Source organism: Ylistrum balloti, unplaced genomic scaffold (genome assembly GCF_031769215.1).
Source record: "Ylistrum balloti isolate Yb309-2 unplaced genomic scaffold, AGI_CSIRO_Ybal_v1 Utg370104, whole genome shotgun sequence".
NCBI classification, from domain to species: Eukaryota; Metazoa; Mollusca; class Bivalvia; order Pectinida; family Pectinidae; genus Ylistrum; species Ylistrum balloti.
In genome coordinates this window covers 877,167-890,330 of record NW_026782129.1, presented here as the reverse complement: position 1 = coordinate 890,330, position 13,164 = coordinate 877,167, and the positions used below count along the sequence as shown (strand labels likewise).

The following is a 13,164-nucleotide window of genomic DNA, read 5'->3' as shown; positions in this document are numbered from 1 at the left end:
CCATTGAAAAAAACAAAATGGACCTTTCCCCAATATGAGTAAGGCACTGATGCTTCATTGACAGGACCGTCACTTCATCGAGGTCAACTAAACACAATGTTACCTTCTTGAAGAACTGTTGTGGCAACAACAAAACCAACCACATAGTACACTACTGAGCAAAGAATCACTTCATTTTTGTACCTTCCATTTTTTAAAATAGTCAATGTTGTAGTATTGAATAAAAACAAACATTGCATCAATGTGTGAACATATTCTGGCTAGTGTAGCAGGTTAACTAAAAGTAAGTTAACAAGTCAATGGACAGCAACAGTGTTCATGTCTTTGGACAAGAATGGTTATCTTGACAAAAGTCAATAGATCATTTCATATAAATCATGTTAATTTGTAAAATTCTTCCAGAAGGAAAAAAGTCGAAAGATATGTGGAATGGATTAGTTTCAGATAAACTAGATGGTAGCATGATGATTTAGGTGTTTGTTTGATTCAGTGGCAATTGTTTCAATGAAACATTAAAAATAACTAGAACACTAACAAGTCAGAAAGGGCCCCTCTATGTGTTTGACCCTAATAGTCAGCTTCAGTTGAGTGTTACAATCCTTTTAATCTGTCAGAGTCAAGTGGTAAGCATTTTTACATTATCCTCGACAACCATGCGATGTTGTGCACAGAACTTAGAAGAAACAAGTTTTGGTGACAAAGGGCAATAAGTCTGCAAATATTTGTCGTTGAAACTTGAAATTGGTTTGTGACACTCTGCATTCCCAAGATATATAAATATAGCAAGTTTGGTGAATGTCGTTCAAACAAAATGGAAGTTATAGGCTGGACAAGTTTTGGTGACAAAGGGCCATAACTCTGCAAATTTTCACTGTAGAAACTCGAAATGAGTATGTGACACTCCGTAATGTGAAGATATGTATGTATATGTAGTTTCATCAAGATACATGCAGTTGTCTCTGAGAAATGCCAGATGCAAAAAAAAAAAAAAGACAGACGGATGGACAACCTGATTACTATAGGGCACCTGCATCTCCGATGCGAGGCCCTTATTAATACATATATTGTAATATCACTATGGACTCTTTCTGGATTATGGAACCAATGAACACTTTTGTATGTTATGAAATATGAAAAAAAACACTTTCTTAGCAAAAAAACAGTAAAACAGTTTCAAACATTTTTAATATATACATTTATTATTTTTAACATCACATTTTCAGCAGTATCACAATAAGTACAAATCAGCACTGTATTCTGATGTACATCACTTTACCAGTCAATTCTACAGGCTTCAACAGATAGTAATGAAAATATTTGGCTGGCATAAACTTCATGTAATAAGTATTAGAATCTATACACAGATAAACTTCACCCTATTATACTTGTACGTACAACAGTGTAAATAATCACTTCCTTCTGTAATAAAACTCCATATTGTTGGTACTGACAAGTGAATATTTGTGTAGTTGTTTCCACAGTTATACTTATATAACCTAAAATATTGTCATTAATTTATCATGACCAAATCACTACTCATCTCTTAAACAAACAGAAGATACAGATTTTTTTTAACATGTGATATATACTTCCTTACGGATCGATTACACCAATGCTTGTATCACATGTAAAAGTATCAAAAACACAAAAATGTCTTTGTAGCTATGGTTAACTATGTGATCAGCAGCAAGTATGGATGAAGTCAAAATAGAATAAAACAAGGACAGAACAGTGTGTTGTGATGTAGATGACCTCTTCATCAACAGTCACAATGTTCAAAGGACAGACTGTCCTGTAGCCTAGGACCAGATTCTGACAGTACAATCACTACCTCCGGACACCATATACTCTCCACTGCGGTCAAATATGAGACACTGGACGGCATCCTCATGTCCAATCAGGGGGCTCACCTAACAATGACAAACAGAGAGTGTAAGTGAGCAATGAGTCTGGGTATTTCGTGCACATTTCTAAGAAATAGGATAAAAGTATTTATTACATCCACAATGCAGGTCTCTAGATAATGTATATGATACAATTATTAGGTTTGATCGGATTTGTTTCTGTTTCTGTGAGAAGATATGTCACTGATTATTTTCATTTTGATACATACCTGCAAATAAAGTTTTTGATGAAAAAACATAAATGAAAACTTTAGCTTTGAATTACTTGCTCAGAAGGTTATCCATTATCTGGTTCTTTTATTCAGCAAAGAACAATCACTAACACATTTTTAGATTAAGAATTGCTCTTTAATGGTCTTTTGCCTTTAGAGATTTGATGATAAAACAACAAAACATTGGGCAGTCAAAAGAAAACTAACACTAAAACAACAAAACATTGGGCGGTCAAAAATAAAACAACACTAAAACAACAAAACATTGGGCAGTCAAAAATAAAACTAACACTAAAGAGTGAGTGTAAGTTATAAATATAAGAGATCTTACATAAACTGTAATGATACAACATTTGGTTCAATACTCACTCTGCCATTGGAGATTTCATACATCTTGACAGTGCTGTCATTGCTGGCTACTGCCATTACTGAACCTGAAAACATCAAAAATTTTCATCGTTATAGAAAATAATTAAAAAGTAGATTATCTCTAAAAACAAATACTAAACATATATACAGCAAAGTTATTTCATCAACAAGGTTAAAAAAAAATGTGGTACAGAGCTTACTTATATGAAATCAGATAACATCTGACAGTTCTACAATATTGTATCTCAAGTGATAAGCATGCAATTTGCTTCCTTAAGTACCTGAAGGGTCAAACGACACTCTGTTGGCTGGGTGTGGTCCAGTGTCAAAACTGACCATTGGAGCAACAGCACGTATATCCCATAATTTAACAATTCCGTATGAATCACAGGAACCTACTGTATCTCCCTGTAACACAAAGTCATTAGAATATAACCATAGCGATGATTTAAGACATAAATATAATGATGATTTGACTTAAACAAATCTTAATAACAGCCATTAATCTCATATAACACTTATTCCATTATACCCACTCATCTCATAAAATCTAGCAAAATCTCAACTACATGTAGGATTAATTCCTTTATGTTTCAATCATCACTTGAGGCACAATCAATATAGACAGTAAATGTCTACAGTAATCTTTCCCAAATATCAAAATCTGGGAATGATTTAATTGAGGAAACAGAAAAACAATAACATGTATTGACTGTAGACATTATTTGGTACAATTAATTCTAAGGGTATATGTGGCATAAGTTTTGGGCATATCAATGCCCTGAAGAATTTGTGCATCCAAAATAATTGTTATATAAACATACAGAAAAGGCATTTAGTGAAATCGTATTTTAACACAATGTTTTCTGAGCAAGAGGTGCTACAATTATAAACATTATCACCAAAAAATACATGATGTAAGAAATAAGTTTATTTACAAATCTAACATCTTCAATATTACGTTGTAAAAAGTTTAGGATTTCAAGATGAAGTTAAACATTCTTTTTTCAAACCTCTATGAAATACTTACTCTGAGGTTGAATGAAGCATAATTAACAGAATGCATATGTCCATAAAAGGTCTGTGCACAAAGACCCTACAATGGAAAAATACACAGTTTTCAAACAAGGGGAGATAAATGATACAAGAACAGATATAACTTAATACTAAATTGATCTTTCTGTGAATAAATTAAACACATTATGTTGCATTTGATATTAGTGTCCAGAATCCCACTATGTGTAGGAAATTTGAATTATAAGCTGTACATATTACTGCAGTCAAATAATTATTACTAAATATACCACAAATATTCTCCTGCTACCATTCAACTTATGATACACATACATTTTTCTTAATGTAAATCTTATTGGACACTCGTATGTTAAATATTACTGACTGTAAAATATTACAGCCTTGGAACTCAGTAATTTAAAAAAAAAAAGAGTATTTTTTTCAACAAAAGATAAGTATTTAGGACTCGGATAAGTATATATAGCTTACCGTTCTGGCATCCCACAGAGATATAGTTTTATCAGCAGAACATGTGAGTAGAGTGTTGGAGTAGGGGAGGAATTCTATACTATTTACTGAATCTGCATGGCCTCTCAAGGTGTAGCGACAGCGCAGGCTATTAAGATCCCACACCTTGGATGTGTTATCCATAGAACAGGAAGCCAAGAAGTCACCACAGGTGTGCCATGAACATCCCCATACTGTAAAATGGTAAAATCAAACAGTGCTATAAAGATCTATCTTGAGAAAAAGAAAATGTCGTCTTTCTTTTCAACTTTAGCACAAAGACAAGGTAAAATTCTGGTAAACAATATATTTTCTTATATAAAACAAATAATTTGTTGAAAATCAATATAGATCTGGTTTATATTAGCATAATTATATGCAGTCATTTATCTGACTGTTAGTAAAAGAAAAAAGAAAAACTCTTTAAATATCAATAGTTTAGTTAAGATACCTGCATGTGTGTGATCAGTGAAGGTATGTACACATTCTGCCTTGGAGAAGTCCCAAATTTTCACTGTAGAGTCACCGCTGGATGTTGCTAATTTTGATCCACTGAAAAAAGTCAACAAAACACCAAATACCGTTAATGTACTTGTACATATTACATAGAGGTATATGTATATCAGAACTGATGTCTGGCCAAAAAGTTGCCTTGAAAATTCATATCACAGAATTATATCAACAACTTTGATATGTGAAATAGTAATTATTGGGCATTGGAAAATTTTTGAAGTTATCAGATTGTAGAATGAAGGATTTGTTATTAATACAGGTGTATAAGCATGAGAAATATTTACCTTCAGGGTTCAACTTTACCTTAATTGTATATACAGAATGACTTCAATGTAATAACATATGATTGAGTATAGGGCTATCAAATGTTTATAAACTAATTGAAACAGAACAGGTGAATTAATTCGACACAATTACATGTGTACTATGGTCACAGATAGTGTGATATCTTTAAGATTCTTCACATTACCAATAAGGATATAGTTTTCTGATTCTATACGTTCTATACTTACGAGGGATGGAAGTCACAACCTGACACCCAGTCTGTGTGGCCTTCTCCTGTCATGATGATGTCACCGCTTGGTACTGCCCACATCTTCCATGTATGGTCATCACTACTGGTAGCCAGGATCTGTTTCCGTGGGTGTAGAGCAACACTGTGGAAAACACAATATGTATGTAAAACTTTATAACCTTCCTCTTTAAATTCTGTTCTGGAATGGCACATTACAGGTTATCAATTAATATGACTATAAAATTACACCACATACATGTATGTCAAGTGTTAACAACATTTAAACAGTTTTTTTTTGTGATTAATGCACGATTACTCTTCTGATTTCACATAACTGATCAGCATATTCAATATAGTTAGCCTCTAAAAATCATGTTTTCACGCTGCAACACTCATACCATTAATCAACTTGGACCACAATCCCTTAAGGGACCTGGTTATATCACAGGACTTTAGGAATTTCATCACAGAAAGTATAAATGGGAGGTAAAGAAACAATACCATAATGAAACAGACGAAAATCTTAGCTGAACAGAGAAGGGCTCACAATCATGTATCTTTGATACTGTAGTCACATAGCCTCAGAATACATAGCAATTTAGCATGTGAATATGCATATTTCACTGCTATTTCAAGGAAGGGTAATACAATATCTTACTCGCTGATGGGATGGGAATGTGCCTGGAATGTGTTGGAAAGTCGGAAACCTCCAGCCCTTGACAGGTGACCAGTTGGAGCCTTAATCTGTGCCAGGAGAGGGTTAACCCCTGTGTCAGCAGGGAACACCGAGTCCTACAATGATCAAATATAACAAAACTTAACAAAAGTTGTATCGTCTCTTTACTTTATCCAGTTAACTGTATCTGTTACTTACAAAATTCTCACATGAACATTTTAAAAGTGAATAATTCATTTGTGAAACATTTCTACTCTACATCTTATCTGGTGTTTACATGCAACTGGAAATAAGGAATATTAAACACAAAATACTGATAGAAAATATCAATGTGTATACAGTAATTTAAACCAAAACAAAAATATTACTGAGGAACATGTACATACATCTGGATGGCGCTTGTAGTCCTCAGGAATTTTCTGTACATCTTGTAATGAGGTACGACTGTACTCCTGGGCCAGGGCTTTCTGAGTAGGACCGCGCCCCTCATTGTCCACGGGCCAGTTACGTCGTTCTCCTGATCCCATCTTACCTACAAAATCGAAGAATCTATTTGATAACAAAAGCAGAGGAAGCTATTTTTGGAGATTGTTCACATTATGATTCCACTTAGTAAAGGCACAAATAATGAGTTTCAGATTTTCAATACGGAACTTCTCCAGGAATTTTAAGGTACACTATATATGCTATGTATGTATAATGAATAGAAGTTAATTTGTTCTAAGTTGTTCTAAAATTTAAAATGACAAGCATCACACCTGTATTCTTTCAGTATTGGACCTGATCAGTTTGAGGACTGTAGCTCAAGAGAATGGGGCTGACTATAAGGAGCCGTCATTGACTGTTTGTACAATAAGAAAATGGTGGTGAGGAGAAGGGGACAGACTGTGAGGGAATATCACTGCATGTTTGCACAATAAGGAGATGATGACGAGGGGAGAGGGGTAGCTGTGAGGGGAGATCATTGTAGTGGAGAGGATCAAGAAGACAGGATGTAAAGGGATAACACAATTCAAGTTATTAATAAAACATATTGTGATTGGAAAAAAGAATGCCGTGTTGTTAGTACCATTGCTCTGCTTAGCTGAGCCACCTTTGAAGGACTCCATGGACTTAAGTGTGCTCTGTAATCCTGTGACCTGACCAACAGCTCGGTCCTTCTCCAGTTTAGATAACATCTTCTCCTTCATAGCCACCTCATATTTCTTTTTCAGTTGTTGAAGAGTAGGCTCGTACTGGGCGTAGTGACGCTTCAGCCTACAATTACAGTAGAACTTCTTTGAATTAACCTAGACAAGTCGAACAGCCTATCTAAGCCCAGCTGGTTGTGTCGTCACAGACAGAGATGTCAAAATGAATGGACAGTAGATTACTGACATGGTATTTGTCATAGTTATTTTAATTTCCATATATGTTAACAAGATACCTAACAAAAAACAAAATGAAAAAGTATGCAATCCCTGTAAAAGTTTCAATCAGCAAGTCAATTTCTAAACACATTACCACATCCCCTAAACCCCTCCCAAACCCATCCACATGTCACTCCAAAGGTAAATTGGACCAAGAATGAAGTGAAGTTCCATACTTGTGTTAGCTGATTATCTTTGGTTGTTCTATCCTAAGTTGTAGTCTCTACCATGTATAATCCTTAATATCCATATCTCAAACTGAATTGTATTACATAAGAAATCTTTACAGAATATGATTAATTTTCAGGGAAACAAAGAAATGTGTCTCCCTTGATAAACTACAATTTCATTATACCAAATAAGATAAATAACTCAACAATAAAGATAACAAAGATGCTTTTCCCCAAGTGCCTAATTTACCTTGACAGTTAAACACAAGTGTGTAGATCAATGTACAATCAAAACACACGAGTGAAAGATAAGGTACAAATGACATTTTAAATTCATAGTATCAGATTGATCCAATCTGACAATACATATAAGCAGTCATAGACCAATGCGATAGATTGATAAGTTTAACATAATATGTAATTCAAAAATTGTATTTCTTTCCACTTAAATAGAAAAGTAACATCAACATTGAATCATTGTAACCCTTTTTGTTAAGATTCCATTATTACTAAATACCTTTTAACATCACTGATGAGTTTATTTTTCTCCTGAACCACCCGCTTGTGGTGCATTCTATGGTAGTCTCTTTCCTTTCTCAGTTTCACATATGTTTCCTTGGCTTTCCTGCAATGAATTACCAAACAATCATTTCAAGTCAAATGCATTATGCTTTTCTATCTAGTTTTACTCTAAAAGCATTTACATAGTAACTTCTGTCTGAATGAAGTGTTAATTTTTGACAAAGCTAGCAAAAATTCAAATACTGAATCAATCACAGAAAGAAAATACTTCAAATTGCATTTCATATATTTTTGACACCTTAATGAACTTGATTCTCACTGTAAATATTTAACTGCCAAATGGCCATAGATGGTAATAAGCCCACCCATTCGTACTACTGTTCAGAAAAATGACAAGAAAATGCATTGCATCATGCTGTAATAACCTATCCTGATTTTCAGTCAATATTAATATATATAGAATGTTATGTACACATACATGGCTGCCTCTTTGTATTTGGTGACCTCCTGTTTCAGGAACTTGACTTCATTGTCGAGGTCCTGGTTACGGAGATAAATGTCAGGTACTACACCTACATCCTCCTCGTGCAGTATGCCTCTTTGCTGGAGTTCATACCTGTAATAATGAGATACCTGACTGATTAACATTATGTCTGTAAACTAAAGAGCTACATGTGTCTGAAACATGTAAACCTTTGTTAGTGTCATTTACTATCATAAAAACAGGTAGTTTGAATTATTATGATAGTCTGTCATCTAATTTTATATAGGTCTGGAGACGATGAACGATGTTCATTGACTCCAGACCGACATAAAAAAAGTTGATCAGAATAATTTGGAATATGGGACAACATAATCAAGAACCAAATTTGAAATGTCTATTCCATTACATATTTTCATTCCTTACAAATTTCTTTATTTAATCAGCTGTTGATATAAGAGTATGTTTCCTTCAGAACTAAACCTTTTAGATGCAGACAAAAGTCTGAAGCTGGAATCCAGATTGATGAAGTATAGTGTTTGCAGACAAAATTTGACATGATTTACGAACAGTAGGAGATATATTTTCCAAAAAACTGATGAAAAGCATGAACACTAAAAAATGGGATTTCTAATGATAAGAAAGGAAATGTATTTTACTGTCATACCATTCAGTTTGAAAGCAATCCAGTGTCCTGTTCATTCCCATCCGTACCAAAAAGTTTCGTACATAGTCATCCACGACCTCTTCTCGTTTGGTAACAGAGGCACGAGGGACAGGCTCCTTCTTGATCTATGGAACAATTCAAAAACTAGAGGAATTGAATTATATCCATTGCCATGCATTACAGAAGCAATTTGAATGATGTAGACGTTAATTAAAAGTAATTTATTGCTCATTCAATTTTGAAAGCATACCTAAGAATAATAAAAAAGAACTTTGTGACATATAAAGTTCATTACACCAACATGTATAATTTAGATATTTATGATGAAACCACCAACAACAATATTTTTATTCAGATACCACACAATATTTGAAACAGATCACTTTACTCACCCCAGCCTGCTTGTCTTCTTCAACATCCTGGATTGTTTGCACTGCTAGGTTCAAATCTTCATTAAGATCTGAAAAGAATTGATGATTTCCACAAATCAATCAACATTATTACAAAACAGGTGTCCATTTGAATATACCAAAAATTGAATCTTATCTTTTGGTGATAAGACACTTATATGTTAATTTAGCAATAAAAATACATGCGAGTTAAATTAATTTCAAGAAGCCATGCCCAGAATATCATATCAAACGTTATAAAAATATACTTTTTTCATCATACTATATAGTTTGTACTGTGAATAATTCCTAGGAATAGAATGTGGATGATAAATTTTGAAATATTTTGATGAAGCTTACCTATATCTTCTTCAGTAAGGTGTCAGAATCAGTGTATTGACACTCTGTCTAAGTAACTTTAGAGTTTAGTTTAATTTATAATCAAAATAGGTCTTAATTGTAATAACTTACCAGCTGCCAAGAAGTCTTCATCTACTGGAACTTCCTCATACGCATACTCCTCATCAGAGTCTACCGCTATTTTCTCCTCTGTGTTACTGGTTAAGGATTATAGCTCAACAAACTATACACCATACTGAACATTCATACTTTTCCCCTTTTTGAGTTGATTTTACAGACAAAGCTGCAGTCAAGATATTAAATGAGTTGGGAATTCCTTGCATTTTCTAGCATACACTACAACTCCAAAATGTCCTCTCAAAATCCTCTGAATTCCTGACACATTGGTGTACAGTTAACCCTAGTCTAAATGGTTCTTACTCCCTATGCCGTAGCTATAATTTTATTTCTGTCTTAATCTTGGTTGATAGTCAGAAATCCTCCCTCTATGAAAGCACAATATTTTGATGGCCAATTTATGAGTTAGCATACCATGACCAAGACAAGAACAAAATGGTCAAGAAATAATTAAAACCCTTCGGACTAAGGAAAGTCAAAATTGGGTGGTCTGGTGGTGCAGTGGTAACACACTCACCTTTCACCTAGGTGTCCGGGGCTTGATTCCCTGCACAAACATGAAAAGAAATTGGGTCGCCTACCTGACCATTGTGGTCTCCTCCCACAGTAAGACCCCTCGCATACTTCCATCCAGGCCAACACAAGTGATCAATATAAACTTACAGCTTATTTCACAATTGTTGTAAAATAATAAAGTTTCTTTAGATGTTAACACCATTATTTCATACATTTCATTATAATATGATAAACATCTGCAAAAAAACAATCGTTTTTTTTTTAAATACGTTGCCATCTTAAAAAAATTCATAAACCATACTAGTATTCAGTTTTGCCATTGATAATAATTAATCCTTTGTCATACGAAAACCCAACAACATATGAGTACATTTCTACAGACAGACCTGTGCATGGCTATTTAATTATAGTGGCTGTCCATTGGTTTACGCTGTACAATGTATAGTTTATTGAATTTTAAATGAATTAGGCCTACACAACACAAAGGCTACATGCATGTGATATTCTCTTCTTTTTTTCACAAATAATGTATGGTTATGACAAACAATACTGAATGTGTTTTGATCAATTATAGTGTGTATATGCCATTGTCAGTGGTTACATTTAAAAAAAAAAATTATGACTTACCTGTATATCAATATGTTTGAGTTCATATAATTCTTGTTAATATTGTATATTTGAGACCGTTGTAAAGGATGTCAGATGAACATGTACCGATAATAAACTTCACTTAATCTAACCTGATTTATATTGTAAATGTTTCCATCCTCTCCTAACGTCGACTGGGTTACTGGTTAAAATATCACGTTCAGTGCCACAGGCCATATGACAACATGGAAATTCATTCTATAACAGATAAGTCGTATTCATCAACATTATTCTGTGGAAGTAAAAGGGAAAAACAATGTAAACAAAGGATACTTTCAAGGTAGTATTTCTCCGTCTCCCCGTTCGACGCCATTTTGTTTCTAATGTGATCGCTATGGAGATCTCAACTGTTCTTATCCTCTGATATAAAAGAGTTCTTAATATTTCATAGGAGTTATTTCCCTTGCATTAAAGCGGATTGCTTTTATCTGAGAAACATTTGGGAAAAAACTTTCAAGGAATATCTCATGCAATTACATTTGATATTCTCCTTCTCAATAGTATTTGAAATTTAAATGTTTTAAGGGCTTAATCATACCACGTGACCAAGGCATGTATATTGACATAATGATATACCCGAATAAGGAGTCATCCTTCGGTAATCAATATCCTGTGATTCCCTATAATGGAATCTAAACCATTTAACAATTAAATGATGTGAAAATAATGAAAACAAATACTCTCACACAACCATCCAGTAAGACTTTCTTTTATGTAAATTCTACATCTGCAGGTAGACTGTTATAAAGGAATAATTTCAGTACGACGGTTTTAATCGAAATAGGCCAAACCGGAACTCAATATCCAGTCTACAATCACACTTATAATGCATAAAATACTAAACAGACAAAATAAATATGACCTAGACTGACAGAATACCTAAAGCTTGGAAGAAAGGAAATTCACAATTACATGTAAGATAAAATCAACTGAGAGATTTTGATGATATGTGTGTGTATGTGAGGGTGTGTGTGTGTGTGTGTGTACATTCCTGTTTTGATGTTGAGATGAAAATCATAGAATAATGTTCAGTGTGAAAAATACTGTTCTACTTCGATTTCAGTTACAGTTTAATAACAAAACCATTCCGGTTATCAAGTAATAACATTGATTATAATTGGGTTATTTCTAAAAATTGATTTTTTTTACATCACCATAATTATTTATGTATTACTGTATTTTAACTCCCCGTTGTCTACTGGAGATTTAGAAAAAATCGCACATTTACCCGTAAGTTAAATTTTAGCTTTTGTATTTGTAAAAAAACTTACACTTACAATGACATTATATTTGCACTATTTAATCAACGATTGAGAATTATTTTGTCACATTTACATATGAAAAATTGGAGGGGCACATTTTTGGCATTCCTAAATTTATAAAAAAAATTTACAGGGAAGTTTTTTTTTTATTAAACTTAAATGTCAATCAAGCCACAAGGCTAGACAATATTTATTATTTAAAAAAACATCAGTGTTAAGTCTATTGACCCAGTTGTTTGTTAACTATTAAATGCTTGTATAGATACAGAAAACGTGAAGTGTGCTAAAGTAAGCGTAAAATAGAGTTTTTGTGAAAGTACTTACCGATTTCAGTATTGCTTGTTTTAGAAAAACACATTCATCTTCATTATTTGTTTGACAACTCACAATTTGATTTACAGATAACCATAAGACTTCAGATCCAAGCACTCGTGCCAGACTGCACTTATTTAAACTACAAATGTATGGTATGATGTCGTAAACAAAGGGTTGTTAACCGGTGTTCTATTTTTGGATCTCCGTAAGGCATTCATCTTGTAAATCACTCCATTTTACATTTCAGATTTGAATTTTACGGGTGTACCCCGAAAACTGTCAAGTATTTTTTAAAATTTGTCGAAGAGTTTATTTCAACTTTTAAGTTTCAAGAGCACTGAGTGATTCTCTCCCCGTTTCAATGCAGGTCCCACAGGGTTCAAAATGGTGACCAATATTGTTTATTCCATATGCAAATGACCTTCCCCCACTTACAAATCAAAGTAATATGTGTATGTATAGAGCTGCTACTACAGCTCAGACTCGTGCTGAATCACGTGATGTTATATAAAGATAAATAAGAAAATTCAATGATGATGCTAATTAGTGTCGAAATGGCGTGATATAAACAAAATATGTATAAACACAGAGAAAAAAAA

The 13,164-nt window shown here is 33.5% G+C and overlaps 1 protein-coding gene across 1 annotated transcript; it reads right to left on the bottom strand.

Moving 5' to 3' along the window:
* Nucleotides 1–1,458: 1,458 nt before the first annotated feature.
* LOC132550095 (sperm-associated antigen 16 protein-like) lies at nt 1,459–11,301 on the bottom strand. Its single transcript, XM_060214109.1, has 16 exons — nt 11,262–11,301; nt 9,819–9,896; nt 9,351–9,418; nt 8,959–9,083; nt 8,289–8,426; nt 7,806–7,913; nt 6,779–6,966; nt 6,096–6,241; nt 5,692–5,825; nt 5,032–5,175; nt 4,458–4,558; nt 3,989–4,200; nt 3,516–3,581; nt 2,767–2,893; nt 2,486–2,550; nt 1,459–1,910 (listed from the first exon to the last, which is right to left on the bottom strand). The coding sequence occupies exons 1-16, from the start codon at nt 11,299–11,301 to the stop codon at nt 1,800–1,802; spliced, it is 1,851 nt and encodes a 616-aa protein (XP_060070092.1). The 3' UTR covers nt 1,459–1,799.
* Nucleotides 11,302–13,164: the final 1,863 nt, after the last annotated feature.